Source organism: Mobula birostris, chromosome 4, assembly GCF_030028105.1.
Source record: "Mobula birostris isolate sMobBir1 chromosome 4, sMobBir1.hap1, whole genome shotgun sequence".
Classification (NCBI taxonomy): domain Eukaryota; kingdom Metazoa; phylum Chordata; class Chondrichthyes; order Myliobatiformes; family Myliobatidae; genus Mobula; species Mobula birostris.
The window spans coordinates 167,288,170-167,314,367 of NC_092373.1; the positions used below are offsets into that span (position 1 = coordinate 167,288,170).

Genomic DNA, 26,198 nt, shown 5'->3' on the forward strand with positions numbered 1-26,198 from the left:
TGGGCTCGGGCCCTGGAACTAGGCTCGGACATGACCTGGCTACCGGACTGGACATGGCTTGGGTTCCTCGAGGCTGGGGTTCCTCGATTCGAGGCGAGGACATGACGAGGCTGGGGTTCCTCGATTAGAGACGAGGACATGATGAGACTGGGATTCGGACTCCGAGCTGGAGACTGAACAAGGACCCCACTCGGGCTCGGGCTCCGGAACTAGGTGAAGACATGATGTGGTCTTGGGAGACAGGACTAGGCGAGGCTACAGGACAGAACTAGAGACTCCTGGGCAAGACAAGGGAACTCCACCACAGGACAAGAACATGAAGCCTTGACTTGGTACTCAGGAACAGCCGAGCCTTGGACTTGGGACGACAGGAACCTAGGAACCTTGGAACCTTGGACTTGGGACGACAGGAATGCAGAACCAGAGCCTTGGTCTTGGGGAGGACAGGAACACAGAGCCTTGGTCTACAGCACGGGAACACGGAGCCTTGGACTTCAGAGACAGGATCACAGGGACATGGAACACAGAGCCGGGACCTCTCCTTGGGAACAGGACTTAGGGCCGGGACTCGTACACGGAGCACAGAGCCAGGACCCCTCCTTGGGAACAGAACTTGGGGCCGGGGCTCTATGCCTTGAGGTTTTCCTTAATCCTGTTGGCCAAGGCCTTCTCATGGCCCCTTCTGGCTCTCCTAATTTCATTCTTAAGCTCCTTCCTGCTAGCCATATAATCTTCTAGATCTCTATCATTACCTAGCTTTTTGAACCTTTCGTAAGCTTTTCTTTTCTTCTTGACTAGATTTTCAAAGGCCCTTGTTCACCACGGTTCCTGTACCCTGCCATCCTTTCCCTGTCCCATTGGAACGTACCTATGCAGAACGCCATGCTAATACTCCCTGAACATTTGCCACGTTTCTGCTGTACATTTCCCTGAGAACATCTGTTCCCAATTTATGCTTCCAAGTTCCTGCCTGATAGCTTTATATTTCCCCTTACTCCAATAAACACTTTCCTAACTTGTCTGTTCCTATTGCTTTCCTGTTCCTGTTCCTATGGTAAAGGAGATAAAATTGTGATCACCATCTCAAAAATGCTGTCCCACTGAAAGACCTGGCACCTGACCAGATTCATTTCCCAACACCAGATCAGGTACAACCTCTCCTCGTGTATGCTTATCTGCATGTTGTGTCAGGAAACCTTCTTGAACACACCTAACAAACTCCACCCCATCTAACCGCCTTGCTCTATGGAGATACCAATCAATATTTGGGTAATTAAAATCTCCCACCACAGCAACCCTGTTATTATTACACCTTTGCAGAATCTGTCTCCCTATCTGCTCCTCAATGTCCCTGTTACTATTGGGTGCTCTATAAAAAACACCTACTAGAGTTATTAACCCCTTCCTGTTTGTAACTTCCACCCACAGAGACTCAGTAGACAATCCCTCCATGACTTCCTCCCTTTCTGCAGCCGTGATACTATCTCTGATCAACAGTGCCAAGCCCCCACCTCTTTTACCTCCCTCCCTGTCCTTTCTGAAACACCTAAAGCCGAGCACTCTAAGTAACCTTTCCTGCCCCTGAGCCATCCAAGTCTCTGTAATGGCCACAATATCATAGCTCCAAGTACTGATCCACGCTCTAAGCTCATCTGCTTTGTTCACAATGCCTCTTGCATTAAAAGAAACACATCTCAAACCATTGGTATGAGTGCATCCCTTCTCAATCACCTGCCTATCCTCCCTCTCACTCTGTCTCCAGGCTTTCTCTACTTGCTTTACATTGAAATTAGGACTAAGAGCAGAGTGTGGGAGAAACAGCAACAATTGTTACTTAAATCCAATCATTAGGGTTTGAGCAATTCTTACCCATTTCTTAACTGGGCAATTCAATTGTCCCTGCAACTTGCCAGGTATTCAAGAAAGTCAAGAAGCTCAATAATGAGTGGGACATAGCAGCCTCCTTGGTAGATACCCCATTCACAACCATTCATTCACTCCACCACCAACTCATAGTAACAGCTGTAGGTACCAAAATTTCAAAGTCTAGTCTATTGTCATATGCTCAGGGTGCATTGAAAATCCTCCTTGCACCAACATCAAAGGTGCCTTGCATCATATGAGCAACATTGACCACATAACAGACCTTAAAGATAGACACAATGTTTACAAGAATGAACATAACTGGAGCAAAAAAAAATGTCCTTCATGGTGCAACATGGTCATAAAGTTGCTGCACCAAGGTAGTGTTGAGAGCTGTGCTGATTTGTTCGAGAACTGACTGGTCAAAAGGAAGTGACTGCTCTTGAACCTGGTGGTGCTGAAGTTCAGGCTTCTGTCCTTTTCCCTGACTGTAGCTACAAGAAGATGGCATGGCTTGGATGATGAGGATCTTTGATGATGGATCCTGCCTTCTTGAGGCAGTGCCTCATGCCCATACTACCAATGGTGGGGAGGCATGTGCCCATGATCTATTGAGCTGAGTCCACTACTCTCTGCAGTTTCTCATATTTTTGCATGTTCAAATTGCTGTACCCGACCATGATGCAACCAGTCAGCATGCTTTTAACAGTACCTTTGTCGTGGTTTGTCAGAGTCCGATGACATGCTGAGCCTGCTGACCCTTCTGTGAAAGATGCTGATGTATTTCTCATGTTTTTGCATATATGTGCTAGGCCAGGGCAGGCCATCCAATATTCTAGCACCCAGGAATTTAAGACTGCTGAATCTCCCTGCTGGTGATCTATCAATGTACACTGGTGCTACGTTATCTACAGGATGCACTGCAGCTTTTCACTAAGATGCCTTAAACAGTGCCTTCTAAACTCACCAGCCCTACCAGCTAAAAGTGCAAGGAAACACTACCAGCTATAAGTTGCCCTTCTACCCACTTACCATCCGGACTTAGCAATTTATCCCTGTTTCTTCAGGTTTGCAGGGTCAAAGTCTTAGAATTCCCTCAACATCAGTATTGTTGATATACCCACCCCTCAAAGACTGCAGTGGTTCAGGAGTACAACTCGTGACCACTTTCTCAAGGGCAATTGGGAATGGGCAGCTAAATGCTGGATAGCCTGTAAATCCAGCATCCCTTGAATCAACTTTAAAAATGTCACCCACACTAGTGGGTCTGAGTCACCCATAGGAACAGCGACTTCCTGTGAGTCACTGGGTAGCTATAGGTTTTACCCAATACAGAATAGGAAAGAAAAGTAAATTTCCTTTCTGAAAAGAGGTGGTGAATTTCAATAGGTCTTTCCGATAATCCAGCAGTTTTGTGGTCTCAGTTAACTGATGACTATTTTTGCTCCTCCAGGCTATTGATTTTGAATTTAAATTCCACATCTACTGCATTGGGATTCGAATTCCAGTCTACAGACCTTTCATCCCCTGTCTTACTCACCATGTTGCCATCGGACCTGCTGATGTAATCTGCCACAGGTTGCACTAACTCATTGTGCCATTTAGCAAGGTGCACACAGCTGCAGGCTATAACTAAATCGAGAAAAAGTTAGAGAAGGTGTTCTCTGAGTTTTTAGCTGAGATCTATGTCCATTATAAGTCCTTGCCCTGCGTCAATGTACCTGTCTTTCAACTGACTTGCTGAGTATTTTTTTAATTACTGCATTATTCCACATGGGTGCTGATTCAAACAATAAAATGAGAGTTTGACTGAACATGACAACATTGTATTCCATAACAAACTCTAACTCTTGAAAAAAAGTGTGACAACACAGTTGACAGTAAAAGCTTAATGAAGTTGCTCCATGTTATACATTTGGCATTTACTTCCAAAGAGTTATACTTCAAGAGGAGCAGCTGGCCAGAGCACACTCGGGTCCTGAGATGACTTGGGCTCCATTGTGATGAAGTCAGATGCATACTGTACATAGTGTTCCATGTTCGACTTGGCAAGGCAGCTCGGGTACATATCATCCTGAGTAACCTGTTAATTTTCCAACTATCTGTGAGCCTCCTGTGCCACATTGGCTTACATATATACAGATAGAGAGACTGAATTCTGAGTAATCATTGATACCTTCATTGATGTGTGGGATAGGATGGGGCTTAGATTCCATACCTGTAAGTGAAAGGTCTTCTGTCACCATGCTTCCATTGCACACTAGTGCTATTCAGGGTCTAGGTGTAAGTCTATGTCCTAACTGGCCTTATAGAGGTATAGAAAATAATGTTGCACATGGACAAGGAGAATACTCACAGTCTTTTTCCCAGGGTTAGGGAGCCTAAAACTAAAGGGCAAACAACAGGAATTCAAGCAACACACATCAAAGTTGCTGGTGAACGCAGCAGGCCAGGCAGCATCTCTAGGAAGAGGTACAGTCGACGTTTCAGGCCGAGACCCTTCTTCAGGACTAACTGAAGAAAGAGTTACTAAGAGATTTGAAAGTGGGAGGGGGAGGGGGAGACCCAAAATGATAGAAGACAGGAAGGGGAGGGATGGAGCCAAGAGCTGGACAGGTGATTGGCAAAGGGGATATGGAGAGGATCATGGGACAGGAGGTCCAGGGAGAAAGATGGGTGGGGGGGAACCCAGAGGATGGGCAAGGGGTATAGTCAGAGGGACAGAGGGAGAAAAAGGAGAGTGAGAGAAAGAATGTGTGTATAAAAATAAATAACGGATGGGGTACGAGGGGGAGGTGGGGCATTAGCGGAAGTTAGAGAAGTCAATGTTCATGCCATTAGGTTGGAGGTAACCCAGACGGAATATAAGCAGTTGTTCCTCCAACCTGAGTGTGGCTTCATCTTTACAGTAGAGAAGGCCGTGGATAGACATGTCAGAATGGGAATGGGTTGTGGAATTAAAATGTGTAGCCACTGGGAGATCCTGCTTTCTCTGTGTCCGGTGCTCCCGATGTATACTACACACGTCCTTACACTTCCTCCCTTACCACCATTCAGGGCCCCAGACAGTCCTTCCAGGTGAGGCGACACTTCACCTGTGAGTCGGCTGGAGTGATATACTACGTCCGGTGCTCCCGACGTGGTCTTCTGTATATTGGCGAGACCTGACGCAGACTGGGAGACCGCTTTGCTGAACACCTACGCTCTGTCCACCAGAGGGAGGGGATTGCTGAGCCTCTGGCAATGATCTTTGCATCATCAATGGGGATGGGGGAGGTTCTGGAGGACTAGAGGGTTGTGGATGTTGTTTCCTTATTCATGAAAAGGAGTAGAGATAGCCCAGGAAATTATAAACCAGTGGTTAGTAAGTTGATGGAGAAGATCCTGAGAGGCAGGATTTATGAACATTTGGAGAGGTATAATATGATTAGGAATAGTCAGCATGGCTTTGTCAAGGGCAGATCATGCCATGTGAGCCTGATTGAATTTTTTGAGGATGTGACTAAACACGTTGATGAAGGAAGAGTAGTAGATGTAGTGTATATGGATTTCAGCAAGGCATTTGATAAAGTACCCCATGCCTGGCTTATTGAGAAAGTAAGGAGGCATGGGATCCAAGGGGACATTGCTTTGTGGATCCAGAACTGGCTTGCCCACAGAAGGCAAAGAATGGTTGTAGACGGGTCAGATTCTGCATGGAAGTCGATGACCAGTGGTGTGCCTCAGGGATCTGTTCTGGGACCCCTGCTGTTTGTGACTTTTATAAATGACTTGGATGAAGAAGTGGAGGGATAGGTTAGTAAACTTGCTGAGGACACGAATGTTGGAGGGGGCAGTTGTGGATAGTGTGGAGGGCTGTCAGAGGTTACAGCGGGACATTGATAGGATGCAAAATTGTGCTGAGAAGTGGCAGATGGAATTCAACCCAGATAAGTGTGAATGATTCATTTTGGTGGGTCAAATGTGGCAGAATATAGTATTAATAATAAGACTCTTGGCAGTGTGGAGTATCAGAGGGATCTTAGGGTCAGAGTCCATAGGACGCTCAAAGCAGCTGCACAGGTTGACTCTGTGGTTAAGGAGGCATATGATGCATTGGCCTTCATCAATCATGCAATTGAACTTAGGAGCTGAGAGGTAATGTTGCAGCTATGTAGGACCCTGGTTAGACCCCACTTGGAGTATTGTGCTCAGTTCTGGCTGCCTCACTACAGGAAGGATGTGGAAACCATAAAATGGGTGCAGAGGAGATTTACAAGAATGTCGCCTGGATTGGGGAGCATGCCTTATGAAAACATGTTGAGTGAACTCAGCCTTTTCTCCTTGGAGTGACGGAGGATGGGAGGTGACCTGATAGAGGTGTATAAGATGATGAGAGGCATTGATCATGTGGATAGTCAGAGGCTTCTTCTCACGGCTGAAACGGCTGCCACAAGAGGGCACAGGTTTAAGGTGCTTGGAAATAGGTACAGAGGAGATGTCAGGGGTAAATTTTTTTACGCAGAGAGTGGTGAGTGCATGGAATGGGCTGCCGGCAATAGGAGTGGAGGCGAATACGATAGGGTCTTTTAAGAGACTTTTGGACAGGTACATGGAGCTTAGTAAAATAGAGGGCTATGTGTAACCCTAGTAATTTCTAAGGTAGGAATATGTTCGGCCCAACTTTGTGGGCCGAAGGGCCTCTATTATGCAGTAGGTTTTCTATGTTTCTAAACAACGTGCAAAAGAGTGCAAACTGTCCAAATTAAAAAGTGAATAATACTGAGAACATGAGTTCATAGTCTTTGAAAGTGAGTCCAGAGTTTGTGGAATCAGTTCAGTATTGAAGTGAGTGAAATTATCCACACCAGTTCAGGAACCTGATGGTTGAGGAGTTTAATATCTCCACTGTGCCAGCATGGCATCAGAACAAATTAGTTTGCCCTGGTAAAGACCTTAGTCCTTACACCTTGCTAATGGTTACCAAGCAACATTGATCCCTGCCCGTCCCTAAGCTTTTGAGAATCAGTATCAGGTTTAATGTCATGAGCATATGTCGTGAAATCTGTTGTTTTTGCAGCAGCAGTACATTGCAATACATAATAATAAAAACTGAATTACAGTAAATATATTTGTATAATAGTTAAATTAAATAAGTAATGTAAAAAAATAGTGAGATAGGCTTGATGGGTTCAATGTCCATTCAGAAACCGGATGGCAGAGGGGAAAGAAGCTGTTCCTGAATTGATAAGTGTGTGCATTCAAACTCTTGTACCTCCTTCCTGGTGGTAGCAATGAGAAGACATCATGTCTAGGGTGATGGGGGTCCTTAATGATCATTGTCTCCTTTTTGAGGCATCAGTCTTTGTAGATGTTTTTGGTGCCACAGAGGCTAGTCCCCATGATGGTGCTGACTGAGCTCACAACTGTTTGCAGCTTCTTTTGATCCTGTTTGGTAGCCCACCCCCCCCTCCCCAAACCCCATACCAGGCAGTCATACAGCCAGTTAGAGTGCTCTCTATGGTACATCTGTAGAAATTTGCGTGTGTCCTTTGTGACATACCAAATCTCCTCTAGCTCTTAATGAAATATAGTTGCTGTCATGCCTTTTTAGTAACTGCATCAATATATTGGGCTGAGAATAAATCCTCAGAGATGTTGATATCTCGGAACTTGAAATTGCTCACCTTTTCCACTCCTGATCCCTCTCTGAGGACTGGTATGTGTTCCCTCGCCTTATCCTCTCTAAACTCCACAGTCAGTTCTTTGGTCTTACTGATGTTGAGTGCAAGGTTGTTGCTTCAACACCACTCAACCTGCTGATCTATCTTGCTCCTGTGCACTCTCGTGTCTCCATCTGATATTCTGCCAACTCTGGTTATATCGTCAGCAAATTTATAGATAGCATTTGAGCTGTGCAAACACTCATGCGTGTGCGTTCTCTCTCTCTCCCCCTCTCTCCCCCCCTCTCTCCCTCCCTTCTCTTTCTCCCCTCTCTCTCTCCCCTCTCTCTCTCCCTCTCTCTCTTTCCCCTCTCTCTCTCTCCCCTCTCTCTCTCTCTCCCCTCTCTCTCTCTCCCCCCTCTCTCTCTCCCCCCTCTCTCTCTCCCCCCTCCACACATTTCTTTTCAAACTTAAAAAAATTGCCAACTAATTGAAAATCATTGAGTTTCTACATCCCGTGTCAATGAATCTGACCAGAAACCAATAGACAATGAACAGGACTATGACACATGTCTCCTCCCCTCAGTTCTTCCAAATCTCTCCATACAATCTCAAAAAGTGCATAATTTTATCATTCTGGATTATGTAAGCTTGAAGCTGTTGCTGTGCAAATTTTATTCTTGTTGCATTATTCATTTAGTTTCCAATGATGGACCAGCATGGTACGAAAGACTTAGGCCAGAAAACATAGAATGAGCAACCCCAGTATTTGCAGCACCACTTTACTGGGTTGTTAACTTGCCCAGCAGAGCAGTAACAGTTAGAAAATGGACAGAGTCCAATGTTGGCAAATGACATTTGCAAATCAAAAATACTCATTCACTGCTGTATTTGTTTTTGCAGATGTTTTCCAGATAGAGTTGGCATTCTACTGAGAAACCTCTTGCCCAAATCATCTTGCTTTAGTGCTTCAGTTTTGGCTTTGGTGTTTAAGCCAGTAAAGTTCCAGCAGTAATATTTCTCTGTTTAGATTTGTCTTATTGCAGCCAAGAAATTCTCAGGAAAAGCACAATATTCCATGGTAGGATTCTTCCAGAAACTGACAGTGAAACATGGTCTGGTATGTGCTCAGTTGTTCACACACCTGAGGTTTTCCTTTTGGCCTTCCCTGTGGGTATAACATGCAAGCACACACAGGGCCATCCACATTTGTGCAGAAGTACCCAATGCACTTCCATGCATTAAGTTCACATATGTAATCCATGAATGGAAAGGGTCCTTCACCTAGAGGTAAAACTTCAGAAGAACAACTTCAATGCAACTTAATTTCTGTCTTCTAGTGCTACCTGAGTGGCAATTGCAAAATCTTTCTTTGGCCACGTAGATGAGCTTGTTGGTAGATTAGTTAGCTGTTAACTGCCCCTTCTCTAGATGGCTGGTGAGAGGATTGGGGATGTAAATAGTCATGTGAAAGATAATAGGTTACATGGAAATAGGTGAGGGGATGGAATTACTGTGATCCTCTGAGAGGTAAACACCAGGAATTCGGCAGATGCTGGAAATTCAAGCAACACACATAGAGAGGTAATATAGATTTGATGGGCTGAATAGATTCCTTCGCCTTAATGAGGTTACATATATCTCTGTGTCACTTTAGTGAGCTGGTATTCAAATGGCTGAATTGTCTTGTTTTCTGCTGCTGCATACAGATTTGAAATTTGATTATGTGTAGAGTTTTTGACCCAAGTTTGATATCATTCCTCTTTCTAAGGTCTGTGTTTACAAAGGAAGGTGAACATGGGGAGCTTAGACCTGCTCGGAACAACCAATGGCCTGGTGGGACATCTTCGGACTGCTCCTTTCTGAGGGAGGAAGAGAGCGTTGGTGGTCTGGACCCATTGTCGTTGCGACTCATGATGCAGGACTGTACAGCAGTAAAGACCATGCTTCTCAAGCTAAAGAGAATTCTACAGGAGGTAATCATTAAATTCTTTCACACTTTCAGGGACAATTGGTAATTGGTTTATTATTGTCCCATGTGCTGTGTTGCAGTGGAAAGCTTTGTTTTGCATGTCACCTAGACAGATCATTCCAAACATAAGTATATTGATGCAGTACAAAGTGGGAAAACAATAACAAAATGCATAATATTGTGTTACAGTTCCAGAGAAAATGCGATGCATATAGATAAATAAGGAGTAAGGGCCCTGAACAGGTAGGTTGGTCAGACTCATTTTGAAGAATGAAGGACATTACCCCCTGACTATGGAGCAATGTTTCTCATATTTCCATATTTCCTTATGACACCAAAGAGAACTTTTGAGTCTGCGCGAGCTATCGGAGAGTTCCCTTTAGTCCAATCACAGGATTCCATTCTGCCACTCATTCTCTTTTATCTACCCAACAATGTCTCCCTGATGCATTCACTACATACCTAAGCTAGAGTAATTTACAGTCATTAAGATCTGTATCAATCAACACGTCTCTGGGATGCAGGAGGAAACTGGAACACATAGAGAAAACCCACACAGTCACTGGAGAATGTAAAAAATCCACACAGACAGCACCAGAAGTTAGAATTGAATCCATCCATGGGATGGCTACATTACCTACAGCTTCACTGTTCAGCACAGGACTTGAATTAAATTATCCCAGTATTAATAAACTAAACTTTGCTTTCAATTATTTTAATTTCTGAGAAATTATCTTAGAGCTATTGTTATTCTATTATAAAGGCAGAGTACGACAATGCAGAAACTGATTTAATTCTCTATATCCTAGGGTGCCCAGTAATAGCATAATATCAGATGATTACTATTGCAATTTGTTTGTCCCATTACGGAAGTTATTGTTCAACATGACAAAGCTAGTATTCATGCTTCGTGTTAAACCCTTGGCAGAATTTAAAGAGAAATATGTTTTACAAGCCAGATTTTGTTTGTTGGTTTTCCAGGTTTACTTCCCATAATAGTTTGCTACAGTTACTGAATATTTCAGCAGTATTTTCAACATTGTTCTGTTTTACATTTTCTGTGGTGTCCTGAGAGCAGAGCAAAGCTCTCTTCTGCGACACTAGTATTACCCATCACTGAGCAACTCTTTATGAACCATTTGTTCCACTAGGACAAAGCACAAATACAGTATGTTCAGGCTGTGCATCAATCAAACTGTTTAACTGTTTTTTACCTGTTTCGAAAGAAATCTTGAATTAGATACACCAATTTTAATAATTTTAAATATGCTTGATTATCAGAATAATTTATAACTAATGAAACTAATAATTTTTTGAAACTGATTAGTTTCATTATTTCTATATTTGCTATTGACAAGATATTTATCTGATGGTTCTTACAAACCAATTTGGAATGATTAATGCATTGAATATGTTGCAAAATACAAGTTATTGTTGGATATCAGAATCAGGTTTATAATCACTAACATATGTCATGAAATTTGTTTTTACTTTGCAGTAATACAGTGCAAGGCATAAAAATTACTAAACATTACAAAATAAATAAGTAGTACAAAAGATCAAAAGAATTTACATACAATTATAATTAAAATAGAACGTGCATCTACATAACATATGACACATTCTTACCAGAATGCCCAAAGTGACATAAGGCAAATTTTCAGTATTGTTTTTCAGTGGAGGTACATAGTAGACAATAGTAGAGTACAATTGTGTACTCTAATTTCTTATAGACTACAATTTGATGAAGACTCGATAAATTGTGAAGAATAAATATTGACCAGACACAAGGAGAAAACTAACTTTCAAATTTGTTTACTTCATTTGATAGGGCAAATAGTGCTTCAACTTAAAATGTCTAACAAATGGCCACACTTCTATCAGTGTAGCACTCCAATACTATCCTGGAGCAGCAGCCTAGACTTTTTGCTGAAATATCTGGATTTGGACTTGACCTCACAATATTGTTATTCAAAGAAAAGAGTTCATTCTTTGACACACCACCAGAACCTTGTCTCAATCACTGTTGTATTTTTGTGGAATTGAAAGAAATCAAGTATTATAGGAAATGCTTTTTATTGATTATTATCAATATCTATTGATCTGGGTGCAACTTACTTCAGCTACCAAAATAGACAGATAGATAGATTCTTTATTGATCCCAAAGGAAATTGCAGTGTCACAGTAGCATTACAAGTGCACAGATATACAGATATTAGAAGAGAAGCAGAAAGAATAAAAAATAAAAACACAAACAGTCTAGCAGGAGGAGGTCTTCATTCCCACAGCGATAGATTGACATATTATAGAGCTTAAGAGCCAAGGGTAAGAATAACCTCATATAGCACTCTTTGGAGCAGCGCAGTTGTCTTAGTCTATTACTAAAAGTGTTCTTCTGTACGGCCAAGGTGGCATGCAGAGGATGAGAAACATTGTCCAGAATTGCCAAGATTTCTGTAGGATCCTTTGTTATACCACAGCCTCCAGTGTGTCTAGTTTGACACCCTGTAACAGAGCCAGCCATTCTAATCGGTTCACCCATTGCTCCAGCACATCACCACATAAAAGATTGTACTGGTGACAACAGACTGGTAGACCACGCAATGGAGCAGCCTGCATACTGCAAAGGATCTCAGTCTCCTGAGAGGCAACTCTGGTCCTTCTTGTACACAGCCTCTGTGTTGGTGTTCCACTCAAGTTTGTCATCCAGGTGCACCCCCAGGTACTTGTAGGTCCTCACTATCAATAGTAACAGGGAGCAGTGCAGGCTTAGTCTTCCTAAAGTCCATCACCATCTCCTTTGTCTTACTGATGTTGAGCTGCGGATGATTCAGCTTCACCATTTAACAAAGTCCTCTACCAGGCCCCTGTATTCTCCCTCCTATCCTCTCTTTATATACCCAAATATTGCTGAGTCATCAGAGAATTTCTGCAGTTGACATGACTCAGTGGTGTATGTAAAGTCTGAAGTATACAGGTTAAACAGGAAGGGAGCCAATACAGACCCGTGTGGGGCCCCAGTGCTGCTTATAGCCATGTCTGACACACAGCTGTGAAGCTGCACAAACTGTGGTCCGCCAGCCCATTATCCAGGATACAATGGAAGCGCCAGCCTGCATTGGATGGAGATTTTCCCCCAGCAATGAGGGCACCTGGAAAATCAAAAAACATGAACCTTGCCGTGCTGTCTTGCTTATCCAAATGATAGTAGGCTCTGTTCAGCAGGTAGGTGACAGCATCATTGAGTTCAGTGACCTCCTGATAGACAAAAACTGCAGGGGATCGAGGGCTGATCTGGCCAGGGGTCAGAGGTGAGCCAGGACCAGCCTTTCTAGGTTCTTTATGATGTGTGAGGTCAGGGCCACTAGACGATAGTCAGTCAAGACTTTCGGTTGGTCCTTCTTGGGTACTGGCACTACACATGATGCTTTCCCCACAGTCGGGACCCTTTCCAGGCTGAGACTCAGGTTGAAAATGCATTGGAGAACTCCACACAGCTGATCAGCACACTCTTTCAGGACCAGGGATTTACACCATCCAGTGCCAGTGCTTTGCCATGTCTGAGTTCTCTCAGAGCCCTTCTCACCTGCTCAGTAGTGACGGTGAGTCCATGATGACTAAAGAGTTGGAAGGGACTGGGGGAAGGTGAAGATCGGGATGACAGCAGCTGGTATGTGGAGGTATGGATGGTAGCTGCAGGGCAAAGAGGGGATATAGACAGTGGTAGCCTGTGGTGCTCATCCATGTGTTGAACTGAAGGGAGGAAGAAGGCTGGTGTTGGTGCTGAGAGAGTATTGGTTGCCTCAACACCTGGACTGGTGTGCTAAGAGGGGTCAATTGTCAAACCTATCAAAAAATTGGTTTCAAGAAATAGTTTATTGATTCACCTTCTTTACTTTATCAAATTCACTACAATTATTCCACTTCCAAGTTTCTTTTCCTTGTATGAAGAGACTCTTGATAAGAATCTGAATCAGGGTTTAATATCATTGGCATATGTCATGAAATTTGTTGTTTTGTGGCAGCAGTACATTGCAATACATAATAATAAAAAGTATAACTTGCAATGTAAAGTATATATGAAAATAATTAAATTAAATAAGCAGTGCAGAAAGAGGGGAAAAATACTGCGATAGTATTCATGGGTTCAATGTCCATTCAGATATCTGAAGGAGGAGGAGAAGAAGCTGTTCCTGAAATGTTGAGTGGGTGTCTTCAGGCTCCTGTATCCTGTAAAAGATGATCCATCGTGAAATGTAACCCCTTTCCTCTTCCTCTTTCATTGCACCCAAAATAACTATTTAAACGAGCACAATATTTAAATGGTTATTTTCTGATTTTACAACATTTCTGCTTGCCAACATAGCAACTTCCAGATGGAACTTGTTGAATATTCTCAATCTGTTTGTAGACTCCCTGAAAAAGATTAATTCTCTTTTGGATTATCTGGTTTATGTGGCTCATATTGTTAACTCCATAATTAGCATGATACAAAATTAGTCCGATAGCTTCTCAGTTATAATTTCAAGGTAAAAAACAATCAGTGTGTTTACACTGCAGGCATCATTTGAGTTGCTAATTCGAATTTTCCTGTATCTCCAGTGGGAAATATTTTCTCAAAGATGCTTCATCAGCAAAATTTGCTGCTTTAGAATAATTTGTAAAAGAGCCATCACGTTTCACAGCATGGAAACATGCCGTTTGGCCCAACTGTTCCACACAGATCAAGATTCCCATCTAAGCAAATCCTATCTGTGTGTGTTTGGCCCCTATTCCTTCAAACCTTTCCTATCTAAGTACCTTTTTAATGCTGTTATTGTACCTGCTCAATGACTTTCTCTGGCATAACGTTCCATGGTGTATTCTGGTGTCTTCCAAATCATTTAATTCTAAAGCTCTAAAATTTTGTTTGCTGAACAAAGCAGTCTTTTTTGGTGACAGTGTTAGATAAGGGTAAATCTTTTGCCCAAGCTTTCCACATGAAGTAAGAGTGTCTGAGTTTTCCTAATCCATCCTTGTGAACTCTTTTGTCAGGAGTTATATTGATGCTGAATGAAAATTTCTGAAGCCTTGGTGGAGCAGAAGGGGATTGATGACTTCTTCACAGGGCTCTTTTTGCACTGGTGCACCTTTGGCCTTGAAAGATCCTCAGTTGTGGCTTAAATGTGAATCTAACTGTTGTGCCTTGAATCTCCTGCTGGGCTGTTCTGCCTGATGGGGATTGCTGAACTAATAGTTTCTACAACACTGCTATTGGTAGAGTTGAGAGCCTGGAATCTCATCCAAAAATTAACTGGATTATTTAAGTATCTGTTAATAGCACAAAATTGTTAATGCTGTCTGGATTCTAAATAGCTAGTAGAAGGGATTATATGAGTTGCATTTCCTGTCTCTGAAATTTAGAGGGTAGAGTGGTGGTTTGCTTGATTCTTTTCTGGTGGACTATCACTCCAACAATCTACTGTTCTTGGTTTGAGGTTGTGTATTAAAATAATTGGAAACACAAGATACTGCAGATGCTGGAATCTGGAACAACAAACAATTTGTTAGAGAAACTCAGTTGGTCAGACAACATCTGTGGAGGGAAATGGACAATTAACCTTTTGGATCAAGACCCTTTACTGGGATGGATTCATTTCCCTCCACAGATTCTGCCTGCCTCTCTGAATTCCTCCAGCATCTCATTTTTTTAAAAATTTGAAATAATTGTTCGGTCTTAGCAGCAAATGAAGTCAGAAATGCTGCCTTTAGTTGAGATGGTAAAATAACTACTTAAAGGAGCACACTCTATGAATGATAAAGCCATAATGAAAACAATTATGTTGACTGAGTAATAAATACTTCAATGATGTCTTGAAGCTCTGTTTCTGTGTCTTGGTTATTTAGATTGCTACATATAATGCATAGTCAAACTGCTACTAATGAAATTAATGAACCCTAGTAACAGTGCTAAATTGCATGTAACAGTGTATATTTGTGGCTGAAATTGAGCAAAAGTGTAAAGTGCAGCGGTGTGATGAGAATTCTGGTACATTTTCAGAGAATTCTAGTTCTATTACTGTTTTGCTTGCCAAGTTAGTTGACAAATAAAACACGTCAAGTGTATAATTTCAAGGTGATTGATGTATATTGAAATATACAGTAGTTTCGTAAGCCCTGACTGTGTGCTCGGTCATGCATCACAGGTATTAATTAACATATATTCGGTTAGGGAGGTACAGGCACTAACATGTGTTGATTTGGGGACCTAAATATTGGATTTATGGTGCATAACCATTGATTTGTGCTTATTCTCTGGTTACACATATTTCTGCTTCCAAGATCAGTTGAACATACTTCATCTCGTGGTTCTGGATGAGTGTCAACATGAGTTTCATTCCTGCAGGTTCAATCTGTCCTGTCCTCATTAAATTACTTTACCCCTACTCTGCCAATGGATAGCATTCAGAAGTGAGAACTATGACTGATTGTCTCCCGGTGACTCTGACCCAAACTAACTGTTACCTACAAAACTGTGCAAAAGACTTAGACACACATATATAGCTAGGGTGCCTATGGTTTTTGCACAGTAAGGTTTTTGTCAATGTGGAGTGGAGAGTGAGTTTGTAAATCTGGCGGGAGCATGGAATGTTGGGAATAGTGAGGGTGGCGGGAGGGGTCTGAGAAGGAGTACCAGGGCAGGCAGTGGTGCAGGTGCAGACAAACCCAGCCCTGAGATACCAATCAAGGACTTTTGATTCCAAAGAATTGACTTATTGATCATTACAAAAGTCTTCCTAAAGCTTCCCTCTCCCTTCCCCTTTTCTCAACCATGATTCTAATCTTCCTGCCCCTTCTCACTCTTAGTCCACAAAAGAGAACCATATCAGAACCAGGTTTATCATCACTCACATAAGCCATGAAATTTGTTTTCTTTTCGTGGTAGCAAGGCAGTGCAATACATAAAATTACTACAGTGCAATACATAAAATTTCACCGCACAGGTTGATAGGATAGTTAAGAAGGCCTGCAGGATGCTAGGTTTCATTAATAGGGGGATTGAGTTCAAGAGTAGAGAGGTCATGTTGCAACTCTACAAATTTCTGGTGAGACCGCACTTAAGAGTATTGTGTTCAGTTCTGGTCACCTCATTATAGGAAGGATGTGGATGCTATGGAGAAGGTGCAGAGGAGATTGCCTGGATTGAAAAACAAATCTTATGAGGCAAGGTTAGCAAAGCTGGGAGTTTTCTCATTGGAGCATAGAAGGATGAGAGGGGACTTGACAGAGGTCTACAAGATTATGAGAGGCATAGATAGGGTGGAGAGCCAGTACCTGTTTCCCAGGGCATGAATAGCAATCACCAGAGGGCATATGTACAAAGTTAAGGGAGGGAAGTTTAGGGGAAGCATCAGGGGTAAGTTTTTTACACAGAGGGTTGTGGGTGCCTGGAATGACTTGCCAGGGATGGTGGTAGAAGCTAAAACATTAGGGGTATTTAAGACCCTCTTGGGCAGACACATGGATGAAAGAAAAATAGAGGGTTACGGGGTAGTGTGGGTTTAGTACTTTTTTTTAAAGGAATATATGGGTCGGCACAACATCGAGGGCCAAAGAGCCTGTACAGTGCTGTAGTATTCTAGTGCCTAGTGTCTAGTACAGTACAGGCAGCCTAGCTGTATAGATGTGCCTAAAACTTTTGCACAGTACTGTAGCTGAGATTAGCTAACCCATCACAGACCATTGGTTTTATCATTTTGTGAGTTGAATTGAATTGAATTGACTTTATTTCTTACATCCTTCACATACATGAGTAGAAATCTTTATGTTATGTCTCCATCTAAATGTACATGTGCAATCATAATAATTTATAATTAATTATAATAAATAGAACAGTCAATGTAATATAGAGTACACTCAAATCAGCATGAGTTCATCAGCCTGATGGCCTGGTGGAAGAAGCTGTCCCGGAGCCTGTTGGTCCTGGCTTTTATGCTGCAGTACCGCTTCCCCAATGGTAGCAGCTAGAATAGATCGTGATTGGGATGACTTGGGTCCCCAGTGATCTTAAGGGCCCTTTTTACACACCTGTTCTTGTGAATCATGGGAAGTTCACAGCTACAGATGTGCTTAGCTGTCTGTACCACTCTCTGCAGAGTCCTGCGATTAAGGGAGGTTCAGTTTCCACACCAAGCAGTGATGCAGCCAGTCAGGACGCTCTCAATTGTGCCCCTGTGGAAAGTTCTTTGGATTTGGGGGCCCATACCAAACATCCTCAACCGTCTGAGGTGAAAGAGGCACTGTTATGCCTTTTTCACCACACAGCTCGTGTGTACAGACCATGTGAAGTCCTCGGTGATGTGGATGCCGAGGAACTTGAAGCTGTTTACCCTCTCATCCCCAGATCCATTGATGTCAATAGGGGTTAGCCCATCTCCATTCCTCCTGTAATACACAACCAGCTCCTTTGTTTTTGTGACATTGACAGTTGCAATTATTCCCATTTGACAATTGCAGAAAGATCAAAATCAAATATTTGCAATATTCAGCAAGGATAACAGAAAATAAATCTTCCAATCACAATGGAAAACACAAGTAATATTGCTAACAATGCCTTATTCTTGTAATGTGTACTGAGACACAGTGAAGACTTTTGTGTGCTATCAGGCAGATCATGCAATATGTAATTACATTGAGGTAGTTAAAAAGAAAACAATGCAGAATATAGTATTACAGTTACATAGAAAGTACAGTGCAGGGAAACAAAAACAGTGCAAGGGCCAACACGAGGTTGAGTGAGAGAGCAATAATTCATCTTTAATGTATAAAAGGTTCATTCAAGAGTCTTATAATAGTGAGTGAATGTCCAGGTGGGTGAGGTCTTTGATTATGTTGGCTGCTTTTCTGAGGCAACTAGAAGTGGAGACAGAGTCAATAGAGGGGAGGCCACGTTCCGTTGGACTAATGACAATCATTGAATCTCCAGTCTGACATATGTGCATCCTTAAGAAATAAAGTTTTACACCCAGATGACCTCAATTTAACCCTGTATCTTCAGAACTGGTCTTATTTTCCCCATCCACATTCCCAGTACTGTATTGGAACTGTAAGGTGGAGTTAGTATATAACGATAAAAAGTTTTAAAAAGCAAAACCTTGGCGAAAGCCTCAACAAAACTTCTTTCTTTTAAATTCACACATAGAAAATGCATCAAAAATTTACAAATGCTGAATCCATATAATGTCAAACTAAGCTGTTTTGGGAATTGGATTAGTCTTTGCAAATGATTTGCATCTTAAAAAGTCTGCTGCCAAATGTGTTGGAAAAAGTATTAAACCCTCCTTATTATCAAAAATCAAATTGAAAATATATTAAATTGCAACTCGTTGTTAAATGAATTTTCTCAGAAAATCTTGTGTCCTAAAAGGATTACAGACTGAAGTCAAAAAGAAAACATAAAGCCTGATCATTGCATTAACTTCAATAGGATTGAATTTTGGAGTCAGAGTACAACATCTTGCTATTTTGCAGTGAGCCTAGCATTTCTGACTGGAGAATGATTTCTAAGCATACATTTCAAAGTAACATCAGTGAACGAGAACTAATCAGCTAAATGTGTCTCAGTTTCAGAGAACCAGTTAGGAAGGGTATCTATATTCTACCTGTACAGTTTGCAACATGGTGGTGTGAGCACTGAATTTTCCATCTTCCAGTAACCACACCCCTTTCTCATCCCCCACTGTTCCTCCCCTCCCAATTCACCTCACCCCCACCTCCATGTCTCTTTATCCTCCTCCATCCTTTCCATCTGCCCATCACCAACATCTTTGTCCACTGTTTCCATTCCCTACTCTTCCCTCCTCTCTCCCTAGTCTGCCTACTTCTCCTAATCAGTTTCCATTTCCAACCCTTTGTCAGTTTTGTCCATCACTTCCCAGCTTCTGGCGCCATTTCCACTCTTCCATCTCTCATCTGCCTATTGGCTCTCCTCACACCTGGATCCACCTATCACCTGCAACCTCTTGCCCCACCCTTTCCCTCTCCTTCTTTATACTTTATTATTATTTATAACTCTATATCTTTTTGCCCAGATGAACAGCTAAACAGTCTCAATCCCAAACATCAACTCACATTTTCCTCCACAGGTGCTGCTTGACTTCCTGAGTTCCTCCAGCACTCTGTTGCTTAGGATCACAGTATCTTGTGTCTCAGAGATGATCGGTAACCTTCAAATCTTGAAAATTCAGCTTATCTGAAGCTCTGCTCTCCAGAGTTTCCCTGGAATTCCCTTTCTTCAAACACAACAGTCCTAGCTGATCAATGAATTTTCATCTTCAATCCAACTATCCACCGTAGATAAATAACAGAGCTAATGGAGGTAGGGTCATTGGAGCACTTAGATGTGTAAAGCCATTTCAACTGACCATGATGCTGGGACCTATGAGGGGAAGAGCTAAGGTGGGTGTGGACAGTCTTATTCTCCGGGTTAAAGAAGTATCAACTAGAAGGCATAAGCTTGAGGTGAGAAGGGGAATGATTTAATAGGAGCCTGAGTCGCAATATTTTCACCCAGAGGGTGGTCAGTGTATGGAATATGCTGCCAGAGTAAGTAGTTGAGGAGGGTTCGTTAACAACACTTAAGAAGTATTTGGAGAAGTACACGGATAGATGGATATGGGCCAAATGCAGACAAACGACACTAGCTCAGATGAAATCTTAGTGAGCATGGACTAGTTCAGCCAAAGGGCCCGCTTCTGACCTGTATGACTCAGTGACTTATTCTGAATTGGATTTTGGTGCTCAAAACAAATGTTCTGTTGAAAGATTATTGACCTGAAGCCCTAAGTCACTTTTACTCTCTGCGGAGCTATCTAACTTGCTGTGTATTTCCATCATTTTCAGGTTTTTATTTATCAGAATCAGAATCAGAATCAGGTTTAATATATGTGGTGAAATTTGTTGTCTTTGTAGCAGCAGTACAATGCAATACAGAATAATAGAGAGAAAATGTGAATTACAGTATATATTAATTAATTACAGTATATTAAATAAGTAGCAAAAAAATAAAAACAAAATTTAAAGTGCATGTTTTGTATTTTCCTGAGCTAACAGAATTGATGGAATTTTATAACTTCAGGCTTTGTTTTACAGGTGGAGCCTCATTAGGGCAATTTCAATTTAAGCCAGTGGAAGAAATTGCAGATTTAGATAGTGCATTTATGTTCATCTTATAGCAGTAGTGAAATTCCGATTCATTTTTATAGTTTAACTAGTACTTCCCAGCTGGGTTGTTAAGAAAGACGGAAACTAGTGGAAACAACTACCCAGCTTTATCACTCCTGCTTGAAGTAACAAAGTAACAGAAAGGCATAAAAAGGCATAATATTTTAAGTCAAGTTAAAGTATAACTCTTGTAGGTCAGTGACCATAGAAGTTGCCTTTAGGGGTAGAACATGAGCAATCACACAATTATAGAATCAAGCACAGAAGTATCTGATCAGATGTAGGTATCATAGTTTTGGCAGCCGGTTTCACTCTTATCTCAATAATTGCATTCAACTGGCTAAATTTCTGGTTAATGTGTTAGATGTATAGTCCATGAGAGATTGTGATTGATCCTGTCTAATACTGAGTACCAATGAATTGGGCCTTCATGTATAGCCATAGGTTTATCATTTTTTTACACCAAAGTTCCACTGTATGTTGGCGTTGAGCTATTTATATTATGGAATAATATATACTTGTTGTGTACCAATGTCAAATGTATCTCCAAGCAGCTGCAAGACACTTTGAAGAGGAAGAGAGAACAGCCAGGGGTCAGTGTGCACATTAGCACAAATGAGAAAGGTGGAAAAAGGGATGAGGTCCTACAGAGTAAATATAGGTACTTAGAAAATTAAAAAGCATGAACTCATGGTTTGTAATATCTGGGTTACTTCCATTGATATTTGCTAGTGAGAGTAGGAATACCCTCGCTAGCGAGTATCACTGAGTAGATCAGTGCGTGGCTGAGGGCTCGGTACAAGAGGGAAGGATTCACGTGAGAGGACTTTTGGGATCTCCACTGGGGCAGACATGATGAGTGCCAGAGGGGTGGGTTCCATCTGAGCTGTGGGAGGACCGATTTCCTGGTGAGGAGATTGTTAAAGCTACTTGGTGGTTTTAAGCTAGTCTAGTAGGGGGTTGGGGAGTGATGGAGGTTGTAACAAACACGTAATAGTATTATAGATAAGAAAGTTGAGGAAAATATAAAAGTTAAAGTGAGCAAGGGACTGTAACTGCCTTCGTGGTGGGGGATTACATGAGCATAATTTGTCAGTATATCCAGGATGTTTTCTCAAGCATTGATCAGATGACCTTACTAGAGTGTGTGCAATACAACTTCTTGGGGAATGAAGCTGGACAAGTGATGTATGTGTCATTTTAAGATCAGAGGACAGAAGTCTGTTCACTTTTAAGATAGTTCTGAGAAAAAAATATAGGACTGGTCCATAAGTTAAAGTGCTAAATTGGCAGAAGGTTTATTTTTATGGCATTAGATGAGAAGTTGCATAGATTGACTCAGACAGGCTGTTTACAGGTAAGGAGGATGTCTTGCAAATGAGAAGCTTTTAGAAGTGAGAAAGGGGGAGTTCGGGACCAACGTACTTCTGTTAGAGTGAAAGGCAAGGCTGGCATTATTAGAGAACCTTGGGTTATTGAAGAATGTTGAGGGACTCATCAGGATAAAGATGAAGACATATGTCTGGTATAGGAGAAGCGATCAAGAGAGTCCCTGAGGAGAGTAGGGGGTGTAAGAGTACACTTAAGAAATAAACCATCAGGGGAAACAGGAGGACATGAAAGATCCTTGGTATTTTAGGCAAAAGTGAATCCTAAAAGATTCTGTAAGTATATCAAGGGTAACTAGAGAGATTATAGTGTCCTCATCTACGTATGATGATACTCTATTTGTTTTCTCTGGAGTATAAGTAGTGACCTCATAGAGGTTTATTAATTCATGAAGGGTATAGTTAAGGTGGTTGGTCACAGAATTTTTCCCAGAGCAGAGGAGACTAAAATTAGAGGGCAAAGTTGAAACTAAGAGTTGGAAAAAATTAAAGGGGATCTGGGGATGATGGATATGTGGAAGGAGCTGCCAGAGGATGTGGTAGAGGTGGCTAAAATTCCAATAGTTAAAAGACAATTGGGCAAGAATGTGGATAGGAAAGGTGTAGAAGGATATGGATCAAATGGAGAGAGATGGGACTAGCTAGCTTGGAAGTTTGGTCAGCATGGATATTAGGTCAAAGGGCCTGATTCCATGTTGTATAACCTGATGAATCTCTGTGTACCAGTCCCATTGTGCCTGCACAGACTCTTCAAAAGGACAATCCAAACAGTCCAATTTTTGTTTTTCAGTGATCTGCAGACACTTCCAATTTCATCCTCATTCGGTTTTCTGTTGTTAACCACCAACATTTGAGAACATAGATACTGGCTGAATCTGAATTGCTGACACAAGTGACTGCAGATGCTGGAATTCGGCAACAGACAACAGAGGAACTCTGGGGGTCAGACCACATCTATAGATAGTCAAAATTTTGGATCGAGACCCTTCATCTGGCCAAAATCTGAAGTTTTACTGTTGTTGGATGCTGGAGTTGGAGGCAAATATTGAAGCCACCTGATTGTTCAGATGCCAAGTATAAAGAGCTGGAGGCTGTGAGGTTTGTCTTTACATCATGTTGGAGGAAGTGAATTGTCCCTCAGACACTACAGCTGGGTTGTTTTGTTTGAGTAGTGATATATTTCTAGTGTCAGGATGGTTTGGACAGAGGAAAACAAGCAGGCAGTGGGATTTTACATCTCCTGCTGCCTTTGTCCTTCTTAGTGGTGGTTGTTATAGGTTTAGGAGATGCTGTCAGAATAACCTTGCACATAATTGGCATTTTGCAGTCAGAACACACTGCAACTGTGCCATTCTAATGGTGGAGGGAGTCACAGATTGGATGAGTATGCATTCTATTAACTTACCGGTGTTGTCTGCATTGTTTGTGTTACTAAACTTCTACTGTCAAATATCATCTTTCCTCAGAAAGACAGGAACAGGGCTTGGGTTTCCAGAAGGCTGAAAACTAACTGGTGCTTGAGTAATATGCTAATACACTGGAGCCACTGTGTGCTATTCCTGCTTTCGCTGATAACCAAAAATGGTACTTTCAGATTGTAATCTTTTACATGGGTTTAAGATTCAGTTTGCCTGAATAAGACTTCAGCTCAAAAACCCAATTTGAAATTATGAGGTTTCACCAGTTGTAATGGCTCTTGAAAGCTCTTCAAATTACATTTTATTTTTGTAGAAACAAGAGCACTAGAATATATGTTTGAAAACTGGTTTCATTTAAACTAAAATAATTTATAAAGAATCTGGTTCGTGTACGGCAATGAAAAGGAATTGTTCCCCAGGTTACAATCTGCTTAGGACTGTGTTGTGAATCTTAAAAACATATTTGAGTAATTCCAAGCAGTTTGTCTTAAATTGGATCTTTACACCCCATCACTCTGCTGATTCTTTCATTTAATACTTTTGCCTTCTCCCTGTGCTCTGTTAGGCTATTCTTAACTGGTTCTTGACCACTCATTCTGTTGTAGCACTCTCTCATCTCTCAGACGTTTAGTGGCTGTTTATTCAATCATTTAGCTTTCAAAACCATCAATAATATATCTGTTCATCCTTAGGTAGTGCCAGATGTATGATATAATGGCATCTGTGAGCTGTATGCTACTTTTAAAACTTAATTTGCTGAAGTTAATCTCAACAAATTTTGGAATTAAATTACGTTGGGTAGACCTGATCACATAGTGTGTTTCTTTCCCCCAATACAAAGGCAAATTTCAGCAATTTTGGGTTCTCTGTTTAGCATGTTTGGCTAGTTCTGTAGCAAGTTACTCATCTTTAATATTAACTCAGTAATTCTCACTCCATCAGCATGGCTTCATCCTTTGAGCATTTCCTGCGGCTCTAAATTCACAATCTTTTCACTTTCCTTTGCTTGGGTTCTCTCTTTCCATCTGAGTCTTCTCATTCACTTACAAATCAGATAACTTTATCAACATCAAAGTTGCTGGTGAACGCAGCAGGCCAGGCAGCATCTCTAGGAAGAGGTACAGTCAGGGTCTCAGCCTGAAACGTCGACTGTACCTCTTCCTAGAGATGCTGCCTGGCCTGCTGTGTTCACCAGCAACCTTGATGTGTGTTGCTTGAATTTCCAGCATCTGCAGAATTCCTCGTGTTTGCGTAACTTTATCAACACCTTATCACAACAGCAAATCCCTATCACTTACCCTCAGCATCATATTCATCCTTCTTTCTGCAATGTAAATCATTGCCTTTTCTCTTTTCAATTTCAGGCAAAGAATCTTCAAGTTGAAACTTCGACTGGTTTTCTTTCCACAGATGCTACCTGAAGTGGTGTACATTTCCTGTTCTTTTTTTGCTTTTTGCCTCAGATTTTAGCACCTGCAGTAATTTGAGTTTCATAGGCTTTAACCCTCTGTTCTGATTCTTGGTCATCAGCAGATGTTTAGTTCTCTAAAAGGAATAGTAAGTTTTACAACTTGTTTACATCTATTCTTAAGTTTGGATGCCTAAAATTTCATCCTTTGTCAAAACACTAAAAGCACAATATTGAACTCATCCTCCAAAATTCAGTTCTTAATTTTGACATTGAAGCTCCACTACTATAGCCACTACTATAGAGCAAATTTCACATGATGGGAATAAACTTAAATGTAAATATTTTTTTAATCAATGTGAGCACTACTTAGAAGAGTTTGTAAACACGAGATTCTGCAGATGATGGACATCTAGAGCAAGACACACAAAATGCTGGAGGAACTCAGCAGGTCAGGCCGCATCTATGTAGAAGAATAAAATACTCGACGTTTCAGGTTGAGACCCTTCATCTGGACTGGAAAGAAAGGAGGAGAAGCAGAATAAGAAGTGGAGGGAGGGGAAGGACTTCAAGGTGGCAGGTGATAAGATAGACCACTGGTGGGTGGGTGAAGGGGGGGAGGAAATGAAGGAAGAAGCTGGGAGATGTAAATAACTGAAAAAGAAAGAATCTGATAGGAGAGAACAGTAAACTATGGGAGAAAGGGCAGGAGGAGGGGTACCAGAAAGGGGTGATGGGTGGGTGAAGAGAAGAGAAAGGGTAAGAGGGGAGTCAGAATGGGAACTTAGAAAAGAGAGAAGAGAGACAGGGGAGATATTTTTAAAAGTTAGAGAACTCGATGTTTATGCCATCAGGTCGGAGGCGACCCAAATAGAATAAGAGGTGTTGCTTATCTAATCTGCAAGTGGCCTCTTAGCAATGATAGGGTATAAAATAGTTTGTGCTTATCAAAAATACAATACTTTCATCATATACTCACCCACTCAACCTTAAGTCGTAGGTTTGAGTCGGTTTGGAATTCATGTAACTTTGCAGCACAATACAGGCAGATTTCTCTTTTTTTGTGCTATAATTGCCATCTAGTACAGTGCACTAGCAGTGTTGATGGAATGGAATATTTGTTTAAAGTGTCTTCTATGTGATTCATTTTACCAATTGACCAAGCTATCACGTTAAAAGTAAAAGTGCTGAAGTGAAGAAGAGCTTAAGTGAATACATGTATGTTAAATTGTGAATATTTATGCAGCATCGGTTTGTCCAATTCCTCCTTTCAGGAAATCTTTTTTCCATGGGTATGTGAAAGTC

The 26,198-nt window shown here is 41.5% G+C and overlaps 1 protein-coding gene across 3 annotated transcripts in view; it reads left to right on the forward strand.

Annotated features, from left to right (window-relative positions):
- The window catches only part of ccser1 (coiled-coil serine-rich protein 1), a 1,437,348-nt gene that overhangs the window by 619,236 nt on the left and 791,914 nt on the right, over window positions 1–26,198 (forward strand). For all 3 annotated transcript variants that reach the window (XM_072256433.1, XM_072256434.1, XM_072256435.1), the window contains exon 6: window positions 9,277–9,481. In XM_072256433.1, the coding sequence (XP_072112534.1) occupies window positions 9,277–9,481 (205 nt within the window). The remainder of the gene's footprint in view (window positions 1–9,276; window positions 9,482–26,198) is intronic.